This window comes from Miniopterus natalensis, chromosome 14 (genome assembly GCF_054644295.1).
Source record: "Miniopterus natalensis isolate mMinNat1 chromosome 14, mMinNat1.hap1, whole genome shotgun sequence".
In the NCBI taxonomy this organism is placed as follows: Eukaryota; Metazoa; Chordata; class Mammalia; order Chiroptera; family Miniopteridae; genus Miniopterus; species Miniopterus natalensis.
Genome location: NC_142094.1, coordinates 6837501 through 6852864, shown reverse-complemented (window position 1 = coordinate 6852864; position 15364 = coordinate 6837501). Strand labels below are relative to the sequence as shown.

The 15364-nt window shown below is 55.6% G+C and overlaps 1 protein-coding gene across 6 annotated transcripts in view; it reads right to left on the bottom strand.

The window, feature by feature from the left end:
* LDB3 (LIM domain binding 3) overlaps nt 1-15364 on the bottom strand; it is a 60155-nt gene that overhangs the window by 9055 nt on the left and 35736 nt on the right. For 4 of the 6 annotated variants that reach the window (XM_087824247.1, XM_016214748.2, XM_087824250.1 and 1 more), the window contains 5 exons: nt 12397-12545; nt 6092-6172; nt 5611-5971; nt 4342-4522; nt 3695-3815 (listed from right to left, as the gene is read on the bottom strand). In XM_087824247.1, coding sequence (XP_087680373.1) covers nt 3695-3815; nt 4342-4522; nt 5611-5971; nt 6092-6172; nt 12397-12545 — 893 coding nt within the window. Of the gene's footprint in view, nt 1-3694; nt 3816-4341; nt 4523-5610; nt 6173-12396; nt 12546-15364 lie in introns of all 6 variants that reach the window. The other 2 variants (XM_087824248.1, XM_087824246.1) reach the window with 2 other exon arrangements.

The following is a 15364-nucleotide window of genomic DNA, read 5'->3' as shown; positions in this document are numbered from 1 at the left end:
CCAGGCCCAGGCAGTGCTCAGGTGCTGACCAATCGGGGGGGGGGCAGGGAGCAGGGGGGCGGGGAGCAGGGGGGCTGACCCTCGCACCTGTCTTCCTCCTGAGCAAGATGTCCTGTATGAAAATGTCAGCTCATCATCTCAGCCAACTGAAATCTTTCTGTATCTGGATCCTATCACTCTGTGCCTTCTTCCAAGTTGTTAATAAAAATGATGAAAAAGTACCACAATGAGATACCACATCACACTCATTAGGATGGTTGCTAGCAAAAAAAATCAGAAAATAACAAGAGTGGGAAAAATGCAGAGAAATTAGAACTTGTGCACTATTGGTGGGATGTAAAATGGGGCAACTGCTATGGAAAACAGGATGTTTCTTCCAAAAGTAAAAAATAGAACTACCATATGACCCAGCAGGTCTCCCTCTGGGCATAGACCCAAAAGAACTGAAAGCACATCCGTGTTCAGAGCAGTTCTGCTCACAACAGTCAAAAAGTGACAGCACCCCACATGTCCATCAGTCCTCCTGAGGGGCTCACTATGGAGAGGGGCAGCGGTGATGGTGGAAATCCATCATTCTTTCGAAAACTTGAGACATAAACTATGGCTCATCACAAATTATTAAAGATCTAATGCTTTTAGTTGATTAAAATAGCAATTCACATTGGAACAACAACACTTTCTTAATTACCAATAATCGCCGTATGTTCATAAGAAAGGAAAAGACAGGGGTTATCTTCTCCCTTTTAGATATGGAAACTGAGGCACAGAGTTACTAAGTCATTCAGTTAACTTCAGAGCTGGAAAGAGAATTTACCAGAATATAAGAACCCAGGAAATTGTTTTTATAACTTATGGTGGAGGGGGGTTTCCATTTCATTTTGCTTCTCCGTGAGAAATGAAACATTTTCTCTTTCCTCCTGCTAAAGTGAACTAACTTGTGTTCCTCTTTCCCCTCAAATGTGCTCCTCAGTCACTGCTGCTCTGTTCATCTACAAAATCAGCATGCTTGCTTTCCTTCTTCTACTTAGTACTGATTTTCTATTTCATTGTCTTAACCTTCCTGGTGTGTATGCTGCCTCCTGGAGCCTGCCTCACATCCTTTACTGAAAGAGGCAGGTGTGAGTGACTGAGTGACTGACTGACTGACTGAGTGACTGACTGAGTGACTGACTGAGTGAGTGAGTGACTGACTGAGTGACTGAGTGAATGAGTGACTGACTGAGTGACTGAGTGACTGACTGACTAACTGAGTGACTGACTGACTGAATGAGTGACTGACTGAGTGACTGACTGAGTGACTGACTGAGTGAGTGACTGACTGAGTGACTGAGTGACTGAGTGACTGAGTATGTGACTGACTGAGTGACTGACTGAGTGACTGACTGACTGACTGAGTGACTGAGTGACTGACTGACTGAGTGACTGACTGACTGACTGAGTGACTGACTGACTGAGTGACTGACTGACTGACTGACTGACTGACTGAGTGACTGAGTGACTGAGTGACTGACTGACTGACTGACTGACTGAGTGACTGACTGACTGAGTGACTGACTGACTGACTGACTGACTGACTGAGTGACTGACTGACTGACTGACTGACTGACTGAGTGACTGAGTGACTGACTGACTGAGTGACTGAGTGACTGACTGACTGACTGAGTGACTGACTGACTGACTGACTGACTGAGTGACTGAGTGACTGACTGACTGAGTGACTGACTGAGTGACTGACTGGCTGACTGACTGACTGACTGAGTGACTGAGTGACTGACTGACTGACTGACTGAGTGACTGACTGACTGACTGACTGAGTGACTGACTGACTGACTGACTGAGTGACTGACTGACTGAGTGACTGACTGGCTGGCTGACTGACTGACTGACTGAGTGACTGACTGACTGACTGACTGAGTGACTGACTGACTGACTGAGTGACTGACTGACTGACTGAGTGACTGAGTATGTGACTGACTGAGTGACTGACTGAGTGACTGACTGAGTGACTGACTGACTGAGTGACTGACTGAGTGACTGACTGACTGAGTGTGTGACTAACTGACTGACTGAGTGACTGACTGACTGAGTGACTGACTGAGTGAGTGACTGAGTATGTGACTGACTGAGTGACTGACTGAGTGACTGACTGGCTGACTGACTGAGTGACTGACTGAGTGACTGACTGACTGACTGAGTGACTGACTGACTGAGTGACTGAGTATGTGACTGACTGAGTGACTGACTGAGTGACTGACTGAGTGACTGACTGACTGAGTGACTGACTGACTGAGTGACTAACTGACTGAGTGTGTGACTAACTGACTGACTGACTGAGTGACTGACTGAGTGACTGACTGACTGACTGAGTGACTGACTGACTGAGTGACTGAGTATGTGACTGACTGAGTGACTGACTGAGTGACTGACTGGCTGGCTGACTGACTGACTGACTGACTGAGTGACTGACTGACTGACTGACTGAGTGACTGACTGACTGACTGACTGAGTGACTGACTGACTGAGTGACTGAGTATGTGACTGACTGAGTGACTGACTGAGTGACTGACTGGCTGGCTGACTGACTGACTGACTGAGTGACTGATTGACTGACTGAGTGACTGACTGACTGAGTGACTGACTGACTGACTGACTGAGTGACTGACTGACTGAGTGACTGACTGACTGAGTGACTAACTGACTGAGTGTGTGACTAACTGACTGACTGAGTGACTGACTGAGTGACTGACTGACTGAGTGAGTGACTGACTGACTGACTGACTGACTGAGTGACTGACTGAGTGACTGAGTGACTAACTGAGTGACTGACTGACTGATTGACTGAGTGACTAACTGACTGACTGACTGAGTGTGTGACTGACTGAGTGACTGAGTGACTGACTGACTGACTGACTGAGTGTGTGACTGACTGACTGACTGACTGAGTGACTGACTGACTGAGTGGCTGGCTGGCTGATTGACTGAGTGAGTGAGTGAGTGAGTGAGTGAGTGACTGACTGAGTGCCTGACTAACTGACTGACTGAGTGTGTGACTGACTGAGTGACTGAGTGACTGACTGACTGACTGAGTGTGTGACTGACTGAGTGACTGAGTGACTGACTGACTGACTGACTGACTGAGTGACTGACTGACTGACTGACTGACTGACTGACTGACTGACTGAGTGGCTGACTGACTGAGTGGCTGGCTGACTGAGTGAGTGAGTGAGTGAGTGAGTGAGTGACTGACTGACTGACTGACTGAGTGCCTGACTGACTGACTGAGTGACTGAGTGTCCAGCATAAAGTCCAGATCCACAGCCTTTTCACACTGGACTTTGCGGTCTCAAAATGAAAACCACCTGATGGGCTTCCCAAGCTGCTCCAAGATGTCAACTTGTGATCCACATAGTTGGTGCAGGGAAGGGAGCAGAGAGGCTGAATGTGTAAAAAACAAGGCCCTTTGCCCCCCAACCCCTTCAACCTCCCACCTCAGCAAAGGAAAGCTGCAACCCAATGGGCAGGGGACATCGGTCAGTAAGCTTCCTTGGTGTAACACTGGCATGATTCTACCCCTTGGAGCCTCCTGATGGGTCCATGTGACTGGATCGAGGTGGGAGCTCCCTGTGCCTGCCCCTTCTCCCAGATGGGGTGAGGGAATGGGTGGTGGGGCGCCTCTCCAGCACAGCAGCACTACCTTTCTCACAGTAGGGCTCCCCATCTTCCATGTGGAAGAGGCTGTTCCCAAAGGGCTTCTTGCAGGCTGCACAGATGAAGCAAGTGGTGTGCCAGGTCTGTTTCAGGGCGTGCATCACTTCCTGAGGGAAAGAGCTCAATTCAGGACAGGCAGGTCCAGGGTGGGGGCAGCATCCCATCTGGGAGCAGGGCAGGAGGGCCCAGGAAGAGGCCTCGGGTGCGCCAAGGAAAGGCCCCCAAAGGAGGGGTCCCTACTCACGTAGCGCGTGCTGGGTGCCAGGTTCTGCGTGTGCTTATGTAACTGTGATGCTTAACATTCCTGTCAAACCTGGGAGGGAGGTACTGCTTGTTACTGCTGTTTCCCCAAAGGGGTGTCCAGGGTCAAGGCTACGTGTGGGTGCATGGCAAGGTCAAGGCTTGCTTTGCAGAAGCTCCAGCACCACTTCACGCTGTGTAGCCCCGGCATGTAATCCTCTCCCTGCAAGTTCACTTGCTCCCTAGTTCATTGGTGGCAAACCAACTTCCTTCCAGAACAGAAATGGAGCTGCCCTCTCTCTGTTAGTAGCAACTTCTTGGCCTTCTTAAGGGATGGGAAGAGACTGGTTGGGGAAAAGACAAGGCCTGAGGAGAAGGATGCTGCCCACTTACCCCCATGATTTTGGTGTTGCACTTGGCACAGATTGGGGCAAAGAACTGCTCATAACAGCGCTCGCAGTAGACGTTGTTCTGCTCCTCCACAAAGCACACGTCTGCCAGGGAGGACTTGCAGTAAGCACAGTTGAACTCCTCTGGGTGCCAGGAGCGGCCCATGGCTACCAGAAAGGGGCCCCTGGGAAGCAGAGAACAGCACCTACTAAGGCAGCCCCCAAAGCTTGAGACCAGATAGTTTGAGGCCCCAAGAATGCTTTGTGTGTGTTATTTTGGGGCGGGTAAACATCACGGAGTAGCCATTCTGTTGACTACTGATAATTACAATAAGAAGAGCAGTGATGATGGTGCTGATGCCTGGCATTTATTAAGCACTTACCCTGTGCTAGTCAAGAAGAAACTTGTATTTATTAGTTAATTCTCACAGCAATCCTATGAAGTAGGATTGATACCCATTTTCAGATAAAGAAACTGAGGCACAAGAGGCTAAGCTGTTCAAGGCCATAGGGGCTAGTATGGTGGACCCAGGACACAAACCTGGGGAGTCTAGCTCCACATTAGTAGTTAGAAGAGTGGAATGGTGAGGAAGTGTTTTATATTTCCATTTTTCTTTCTGAATTTTCTAATTCTCCTCTGAGAATATGTTACTTTATTTTTAAATAAAAATGTATTTTTCATATATATGTAAGCGCACCAACCCCCCACCACCCCGAAAACACACACACAAATACTGTAAACACACTATTTTCAAACAAGTACCACCCACCACCCTGGCTTCTGAGCTTGAAATGACTTGTTTCATTACAGTGGTAGATGCTTTGGTGCCCACAAAAGCCCAGAGCAGCACAGGCCTGCCGTGGAGGCCCAGAGGCCCCCCTAAAGGAAAGCTGGGTCAAACCCAGCGCTGTCAGCTGCTTCCAGCATGCCCAACACGCCTGCTGACCACAAGGCCTGCCATTCCCAGAACCTGGCCTTAGCCCAACAGGGGTCCCCGCACCAGGCACCATCCTGGGAGTTTCACCCACTTACTTCATGGTCTCCTCCCAACTCCTCAGGGACCTGGAGTCGCACAAGGATGGAAGCCTAAGCCCAGAGAAGGCCAGACCTGATGCTGACCCAGAGGGACCTGAGGCTGCCCCGCACGCACATGGCCTTCTCCCTAAACCTGCCCTCCCATTCCCCTGCCCCACCACAGGGTTCAGGCAGTGGGCAAGCCACCTGCACCCCACCCTTCCAGCACCCCAGCACAGGGCCACAGCTGGGTCCTACCGAATGACATTGTTGCAGTGGCCACAGAGTGGAGTCCGGCTGCTGGCTGGGAAGCGCTCTGCCCTCTGGAAGGTGCCCCTGGCAAGAGGGGACACCTGGGAACCTGGAGTGTAGGCAGGGGTCCCTCCAGGCAGGGTCTGCTTGCTGATGGAGGTGCTGCTCTTGCCAGGGGAAAACTTCTGAGAGAAGCTGTCATCTGTCGCCCAAGGAGGGCGGCTGGCAGATTCAGCAGGGCCCCCGCTGTAGGCCGCTGAGGATGCAGGGTTATAGCTTGGGGCAGGCGAGGGGGTATAGGCTGATGCTGGGGAGGGAGAGTAGGTAGGGGCAGGCGAGGGGGTATAGGCTGGTGCTGGGGAGGGGGAGTAGGTAGGGGCAGGCGAGGGGGTATAGGCTGGTGCTGGGGAGGGGGAGTAGGTAGGGGCAGGGGAGGGGGTATTGGCAGGGGCAGGGGAGGGGGTATAGGTGGGGGCAGGCGAGGGGGTGTAGGCAGGGGCAGGGGAGGGCATGTAGGGAGTGGGACTGTAATTGGCCCCCGGGGATGGGCTGTAGGTATTTGCAGGCACTGCAAGCAAAAAAGATCCAAAGAAAATGTGTCAGGAATTCATTTCCCCTAACTTCCCACCCTCTCCCCTGGCCAGAGAAAGGCAACTTGAATATTAGAGCAGGACAATTCCAATTTTTACCAGAGACCCAGGCATGAGCTTTTTCATGCCCCAGATTTGAATTTGCAGCAGGAGCCAAGGGGGCTAAGGAGCATGAGAGCAGAGCCCCCAGGAGCTGGGAGCTGGGCTGGGCTGGGCCTGGGAAAGGGACTTAGCTATAAATATCTTAGCTGCAGAGCTGGGGCCTGTGGGGCCCTGGCTGCCTAAGGCCTGCAGAAAGCAGGGGGGGGGGGGGGGGACACAGGTGCTGGGCCAGGTTCCTATTTGGGTCCTCTGGGCCAGGAAGAGGGTGGGAGTGGGTCAGCTTGGCCTTGGCTGGAAGGTGCACTCTGATCTGAGATTCGACATCTGAAATGCCTCCGTTGCATGCATTTGCTGAACCTGGACCTAGTCCAGTCTTTGGGACAAAGCAGATGACAGAGCAGTAGGGTTTCAGGACTAGCTACAATTGTTTTCCAGAAAAACATCTTGGCTTGATTTGTATTGGGGGGAAATTCCATCTTGGTTTGATTAGGGTGGGGGGTCTTGAAGGAGTCACTCAGAGGGAGCCCGGGACAGAGATACTAAGGTGACGCAGCCCAGGTCTAGCTGCCTGTGGGGCACCTGTGCTCTCCCACGTCATTTTGGCAGAAAGTAAGAGTGGGTCTGAGGGATAGGAGAGGTTACCCAAGAAGGCAGTGAGTTTACAAGTAGAATGCACTGCTGCCCCTCGGGAACCCTCCTCCAGTCCACTGAGAGCTCAGGCCTTTTCAGGGTGACAGCACAGAGGAGCATTGCAGCTGCTCACCCAGAGTCCTCTGAGGCTGAGCCCTCAAAGCCCCAGTATCTTAGTGCTCTGTTGTCTCCACCATGGAAGCAGCTGGGGCAGAATCAGGTGGTGCAACACCAGCCAGCCAGCCAGCCAGCCTCTGCTTCCAGTGAGGAAGGTTCCAGATGCCTTACCTCAACTCAGTTTGCTCTTATGGAAAGAGGTGCCTTCTCCTACCCTGGGAACATGTCAGGGCAGCCTCCTCCCCATTCCTGAGCCTGGCCTGGGGTGAGGGTGTGGACTGTGCTGAGGGTCCTGAGGCACCCCAGCCAGGCTCCAGCCTAGAAAGTAAGGCCTTTCTCAAGGCTAAAGGCCTTGACCTGGTCTCTGGTCTCTCCCACAGGTTCCCCTGGACCACCTTGTGGCCTGCTGCTCCAATTCTGTACCCAGATGACTGGCTGTTTGAAGCTGGGTGTCAGGAAAACCCCTGCACTGGGGGTGGGGAGGGACCAGACCTGTGCTATGGAAAGCTGATGGGTGTAACTCCCAAGGCCCTGCCCCGGAGCCATCCTGGAGCCATTCTGTAGCAATGCTAGCTTCATCCACAAGGACTCTTCTCGCTTACTGAGGGGCTGACTAGGCACATACAGATAGTCCTTGTTAGTTCTGTTTACAGTTGAGGTCACTGAGGCTCACAGAGCGTGTAAATGGCAAAGTGAGTCTCCAACACCATTCCTTCTGTCACCCCAAGCTGCCTGTGTAAAGAACACAAGTCTATTCAATAGCTAAGATGTGGAAACAGCCCAAGTGCCCATCAGTAGATGAGTGGATAAAAAAGCTGTGGTGCCCTGGCCAGTTTGGCTCAGTGGTTAGAGTGTTGGCCCGAGGACTGAAAGGTTCGATTCTGGTCAAGGGCACGTACCTCAGTTGCAGGCTTGATCCCTGGCCTTGGTTGGGGTGAGTGTGGGAGGCAACCAACTGATGTGTCTCTCTCACATTGATGTTTCTCTCTGTCTCTTCCCTTCCTTCCACTCTCTCTATAAAATCAATGGAAAAAATATCCTCCGGTGAGGATTAACAACAACAAAAAGCTGCGGTACATTTATACAGTGGAATACTATGCAGCTGTATAAAAGAAGGATCTCTTACCCTATGAGACAGCATGGAGGAACCTGGAGGGTATTCTGCTAAGTGAAATAAGCCAGACAGAGAAAGACAAGTATCACATGATCTCACTTATATGTGGAATCTAATGAACAAAATAAACTGACAAACAAAATAGAGCCAGAGACATGGAGGCATGAATCAGACTGATGATTCTCAGAGGGAAGGGGATGGGGGTTGGGAAGAGATTAACTACAAAACATATATGCATATATTCATAACCCATGGATGCAGACAATAGTGGGGTGAAGGCCTGGAAAGGTGACAGGACTGCAGAGGAGGGGATCAATGGGGGGAAAAAGGGGAACACCTGTAATACTTTCAACAATAAAGATAAATAAAATAATAAAAAGAACACAAGTCCAATTTCCATAAAACCTCGGTGTACCATGTAATTGAGGAGTAACTATCAACTGGAGGAGGTCCTGTCCTCTGGCACATAGCAAGGCCTTTAGGAGCACAGCTCTACTATATCCTGGCTGTGTGTCCTTGGGCAAATTCCTTAACATCTCTGGGCCTGAATTTCCTTGTCTAAGAATGGCAATAGTAATTCTTAGTACATTACAGTGTTGTTATGAGGATTAAGTAGTATGTGTGTCTCTACATGTTAGTGAGGATGGTGAGGATTAGTGACTCCTGGGTCTCAGTATCAGCATGAATTGTTAGCTCATCTCACAGTCCCGTGGTCACCTGCGGGAGCCTAGCCCAGGTAGACTGTGGCATGTGGAGGGTTGGAGTGGGAGATGTTACACCCTGAAGTCAGATAACCTGAGACTGAGTCTACCCACCAGGAGTGGAATTCCTGGCATACTTCATGCACTTTGTAAATTTGTGAAGTCCAAATTCAAGGTGTTGTCACTGTACATAGCTCCCAAGTGCCCAGAGTCTCAAAGTGCTGGGGGCAAGGGTGACGGGGGAATGTGTCAGGGAGGGAGTGTGGAGGAAGACGATCTAGCAGAACTTCAGAGCAGCTTAGCTCCTCTGTTATATATAGCGGGGTCCTATGCAAGATTTTGTTTCCCCATTTTTGTAAGTGGAGGAATCTCTGCTAAAAGGGATTAAAACAAAAGTCCTAACCCTGTGCTGTCCTGTGCAGCTGTTAAGAGCTTGAAATGAGCTTGTCTGAAGCGAGAAGTGTGATCTGGGTGAAATACATGCCAGATTTTGAAGACTTAATATAAGAAAAGAATGCAAAATATCTTATTAATCATTTTATATCGGTTATATATTGAAATGATATTGTGAATATACTGAGTTAAATCAAATGTGAAATTAATCTCACCTGCTTCCTTTTACCTTTCTTTAAAATTTGTCCACTAGAAAGAGAGTTTTATTGGGTGCTCTGTGCTAACCAGAGCGGGCGCGCGGAGCAGGCCTCTGTGCCCGCGTCGCAGGGGCTCGCTGCGGCCAGGGAGGCGGGTCCTGGTTTCCAGCCCATTGCGCGGCCGGAACTGAGGCCTGCGGGGCTCAGCGCCCGCCTCCGAGCCGCTGCGCTCCCAGCCGCGGGCGAGCGGAGCGCGGGCGCCGCCTGGGCCTCACCGCCCCGGGCGGCAGGACGGCCCTCGCGCCGGGCCCGCGCTCTCCCGCGCCCGCCGGGCCCTGGCCGGGTTTCTGCCCGGGAGGCGCCCCTCCCGCCGGGCCCTGGCCGGGTTTCTGCCCGGGAGGCGCCCCGCCCTCCTCCGGGCCTTCCGCCGCCTCCATCCGCCCTTTCCCAAGCCCGGCAACACGGAGGTCCCGGCAGCCGACGTCAGGCCAGAGTCGGGGCGCAGGCGTGGCCGCCTCCCCGCGCGGGGCTCGCCCCGCGGAGCCGGGGACCTCGCCTCCGTGCGGCGCAGCCCGCAGCCCCGCGCCCCCGGCCCGGGAGGACTCGACGCCCGCCCGGCGCCCCGGCTGCTGCTCCGCCCGCGGGACGGGGCGGGCGTCCCAGCCCGAAGGCCGGCCTCAGCCCCGCGGGCAAGTCCTACAGGCCCCGCCCCGCGGGCCGGGTGTGTAATTAAACGCGGCAGGTCGGGCGGCTCCCCGCGAGCGCCCGCCCACGGGCCCGCGTGGCTCCGGCCCAGGAGCTCCGGGGGCGGCCGCCCAGCCCCGGCGCCAGCGACGAGGTCGGGGCTGCGCACTCGCCTCGGCCCGAGGAGCCCGCGGGAGCCGCGGCCTGGGGGGGGGGGGACCCCGCCCGCGCCCCGGCAGCCCCCCTCCCTCGCGGCGGGACGAGCGGACGCCTGCGGGCGGGGAGCGCGGAGGCCCGGCCACCCCGGCGGAGGGGGAAAGGGCGCCGCGCCCGCGGGGCCGCCCCCGAGCCCCGAGCCCCGAGCCCGCGGGCCTGCGAGCGGAGCCGGCGGCCGCCTCGCCCTGGAAGGCGCCCCCTGCCGGCCGGGACGGGCCCGCCTGTGGGCGCCGGGGCAGGGCCTTGCCCTCCGGCCGCCGCGCCCCGAAGCCCTGCCCCGCCCGCTGCGCCCCGTCGCCTCGGGCGCCTTCCCCCCCCCCCACACCGTCGGAGACCCCGCCGCCGCCGCCTTCAACCCCCGCGCCCCGCGCCCCCGCCCGCGGGCACAGGGCGCCCCCGCCCCGCACGCGCCGCGCGTCCTCTCGTGCCCAGGACGCGAGGTGTGCGCACGACCGCGGCCATTTCCGAGCGGGAGCCGCGCGGGCCCAGGAGTGTTTCGCCCCGGGAGGCAGGGCGGCCGCGGGCTCGGCGTGGGCCAGGCCCTGCGGCCGGCGCGCGAGTTCTGTGGACGCGGGTGGGGCTCCGGGCCTGCAGCGGTCGCGCCCCACGCAGCCCCCCCGCCCGGCGAGCGCCCCCGCGCCCTGTCGGGGGTGCGGACTCCGCTCCTCCGCACCCCGCGCCGCCCCCGCGGCCGACGCCCTTTCGGGCGGGACACCCAGAGACCGCCCCCGGCCCCTTAGCGCTCCCCGCCTCGTCCTTCCCCACGCAAGACGTGAACTTCCCCGTGTGAAAACGGCATGTGTGCAGGAATTCAGGGGGAAAGAGTTTGTAGGACTACCGCGGGTGGGAGATTGTTAATGCTTCCCGTGGATTCCAGGTGGCCGCCAGAATAAATATGCTGAAAGTACAATGCTCTAAATAAGACGTGCCGCCGCTTGCCGTCGTCTCCGACCCAGGCGATCACTCCGGGAACCCCCGTGACCCAGTATCTCTAGAGTTGGGCCGCCAGAGCGTGCAGCTCGCAGCCTAGTCCCTCCCCAGGCCCCACTCCCTGCGCAAGTGGGGGACCTTGTGATGCTCACCAGGCCCCATTCCCTGCGCAAGTGGGGGACCTTGTGATGCTCACCGGCATTCGTTCACTCACTCATCTGTGCCTGTTCACTTCCTTTGCTCAGTAGCTCCTCTGTGCCAGACATAAGTCTCTGGTGATACGGCGGAGACAACCTGCCCTAGCCCTGCCCTCCTAGAACTCAGAGTCAGAGTCCAGTGGGAAGGAAGGGATAAATGGTGACATCCTCACGCAGGGCCTGGGTGCCAGGAACCCTCCTGTGCGCACATCCATAGACCAGGGCACACGGGACCGTCCCCCAGCCTGGGAAAAGACCTACTGAAGAGCCCTTACGTTCACTGAGCAGGAACAGGCCAGCCTGAGAACTGCTCTGGGGATCTGGGGAGCAGCCCAACTTTGGCTAGGAAAGCGGGATCGTGGAGCCGAGCCCTGATCCCTGCAAGGGGGTCCTAGGCAGTGAAAACAGTGGGAACCAGAGTGACGGAACAGAGGGCCAGTGAGCTCAGCCACTGCCAGCCTGTGCGGTCCATGACTCCAGTGATCCTGCCTCAGCTGAGAAAACCAGGCTAGGCAGGGTGGGCAGCTGGCCCAGGGTCACATCCTGACGCAGTAGGGCTGTCCAAAGCCCCTGGCGTCTTCATCTTTGGTATAGCTGCCCATCCTCTGGCTTGACCACACAGACTCCTGGAGGAACAAGCTCCTCCCCCTAAGCCCTGTTCCCTCACCACCAGCCTGAAAATCCCCAGCAGGGGCATCCTCTTCCTAAGAGCTGGGGGCGCCATCCTTGCCTGACACCGGCCCCCGTGTCCCCAGAGCCAGAGGCAGGCTCCATAGGATTCTGGCCCACAACTGGGGGAAGGAGGGCTGAACCTCAGTAGCCGGGCCTCACTGGCCACCCTCCTTGTGGGCGTGTGGCCTTGGAGCTGACCCCTGGAGTCTGCACCCAGTCTGACAGTCTCCCCTCACACTCTCCTCTCACCTGGCTGGTAGACAGAAGGCCGAATGCTGGCAGTGGTGACAACCCGAGGCTTGGGCGCGGGCGCAGGCGCAGCTGGGGCTTCGGTGTATGTATGGACAGCGGGTGCTGGAGACGTTGCTTTGGCGGTACTGTGAGCAGAGGCCTGGGGCCTGGAACCAAGGGGGAAGAGTTAGCAACCAGAAGGACAGCCCCACCCAGGCCTTGGCGCTTGCAGCCACAGCAGGTGGGCTCTCCAATCCTCAAGAGCCTCTGTAAAGAGGAAACCTGACAGAGATGGTCCTGGACAGCTGCCAAAGGCTGTGAAGGGAAGACCATGAGGTCCTAGAGGGAAGGAAGCTGCTCCTTGGGTGCTGAGTCTTGGTGAGTATAGTTAAAGCAGCTGAGACACCTCGAGAGATATAGCTCATTGGTGGTGTCACCTTGGAGAGAGGGAGGAAAGCCACCAGCTGGACAGGAGGAGGCACACCCCGTGGGGAGAGGCCACCAGTGGAGGTCTGGGGCTGGAGGGCACCCAGGCAGGAGAGAGGAGGGAGATGGGGGTAGTTAGAACTGCCCTTTTCCCTCAACCTTCTGACCTTGGGGGCACTTCACAGCCTTAGACCACCTGGCCTCCTCCACCTCCCCCTTTCTATTGTTGCTGGGGGGAGCAGTGAAGTCTCAGGTTTCTGGGCAAGAGTGCTCCAGGGAGGGCTCATGGGAAGCTAGGAGACCCCCTCACCCCCAAATGCACTTCTCTTTCATACAGAATTCTTGCCCTCACCTCGCTGGGTTAGCCGCCCAGAGGCTTGGAGCAGCCTTTTTCTACTTGTGACCCAGGGATCATGGGACCAAAGAGATGGGAAAAAGTGTCCCAGTTTATTGCCCTCAGGAAATGCTGCATTTGGCCTCTCTTCTTGGGGAGCCAAAGGCTCCAGGATTCCTGGAGTTAAGCAGCTCATTTTACTTTGTCTGGCCCAGTGCTTCCGAATTTCATTTGCCTGTGAACCCTGCCCCTCTTTCTTTTTTCATTTAAAACTGATGAACACCTTACAGAATATGTTCCTTGTCTCTCCCTACATCTTCCAGATACCAACAGGGACCATGTAACCACACCCAGTGGAAATGGGGTGCTAGAGAAGTGAGCTCCTGGAAATGAACCCCTCACCAGTCCACTGCTTCATGCCTTCCTCCCACCTGTTCTGAATGGGACCAGGGCCTGTGCATCATGCTGGGCAGAGTCATAGGCTAAGGGACTCCCTTCCTTTCTCGTGCTCTGAAAGGTGGTGGCCCTGAGCTAAGAACCCACTGCAGAGCTCCTGAGCAGTTCTGCCCCAGACAGTGCAGAGGCAGAACCAGCCCCAGACAGCTGTCATCCTAGACCTGGGGGTGTGCAGACTTGCCCTGCCACATGGCCATGTTTCTGGTTGAGTAAAGCCATTGTCTCCCCTCCCTGGGCTGCCTGCCCTTCTCTGACCAACCTGTTAAGACCAGTGGAGCAGGGGCCTCAATGGAAGAGGAGGAGGCAGTTCCCATGGGGTGCCCTGCCTCCACTGTGGTGGGAGAAGGCCAAGTCAGTGGGTCTTAGCCAGACTTTCTCACCAGTGGAGGATGCTCACACAGCATCCCAGGAGCTATGGTTCTGTGTCAGGGGTTGCTGTTGGGGGAGAAAGCCAAGCCTTAAGGTATCCAGCAAGAGTTCTGAGGCCATGCTCCAGTGAAAGTTTGGGTGGCCATTTGCCTCCCACTCACTCCCTCTATCTCCATCCAGCCCTGTGCAAGAAGGGAAGGTAGCCCGGCCCGGCGTGGCTCAGCGGTTGAGCATCGACCTAGGATCCAGGCGATCGGGGTTCGATTCCCGGTCAGGGCACGTGCCCAGGTTGTGGGCTCGATCAATGACTCTCTCATCATTGATGTTTCTATCTCTGTTTCTCCCTCTCCTTTCCTCTCTCTGAAATCAATAAAGATATATTAAAAAAAAAAAAAGAAGAAGGGAAGGTAGCTGGGCCCAGAGTGTGGTCTCCTGACCCCCTCTGCTCCAGCCCAATGCTGGGAGCACTCCGGGTCCCTCTCAACCTCCACCCAGGCGTCATCTGTCTCTGCAAAACAAGTGAAGGAAGGTTTGCCCTATTGAGGGAGTCCAGAGAGCCCTGGGACACACAGTCCTGGAACGTGCTGAAGCCTGCCCTTGAGCAGGGCCGCAGCACCTAGAGCTCCTGATCCAAACTGGGGAGGCATCTTCCCACTCAGCAACAGGGGCATTTCTTACCCTCCTCTAATTTCTTTGTGCCCATACCTGAAGCATTCTGGTGTGCAGAGGGCAAGTACTTGCTGAGCCCTCAGGAAGCTGGGTTATAGCAACCCCTGGAGGCCCAGGTGAGCTCACCCTTGAGGTTTGAGTTGGGCTGGGGAAAGGCTGGGCTCCGCACTCTCTGGGTCATTGTACAGCCCCAGGGGTAGGGGTACAGCCCACAAGCCTGTGGGCCACTTTCCCACCCTCCGTCCTTCTCAGGCTGCATCAGGCACCTCGGCACCCAGGCTCAGAGAGGCATGTCCTTTCCATAAAACCTGGAGTGAGAGGAGCATGGGAGACTGAGAGCGCTGCTGAGACCCTAGCACCAAGTTGACAGCTCCATGCAACCCATACCAGCTGGGTCTGCGTGGGTTGCTATACCCCCTGGCTGTGCCAGCCCGCCTGCCAGCCTGCCCCCACCTCCCTGCACTTCCCCATGCCCTCTCACACCCCAGCCCCCACCTTTGCTGGGTGTCCAAGAAGGCAGGTTGGAAAGCAGTAAGTTGTAATACTTGAGACCATTTTAAGTGCTAGGTGGTTTATGTACACTCTTTCTGCCCCAACCCTGTAAAATCGACGTTGCACTAAACATCTTAGCAGACGAGGAAACTGATGTCTAGCAGACGAGGAAACTGATGTCAGAGAAGTTCAGTCCCTTTCTGAAGATTACAGACAGTACGTGGTGGAGCAGAGCTTTGG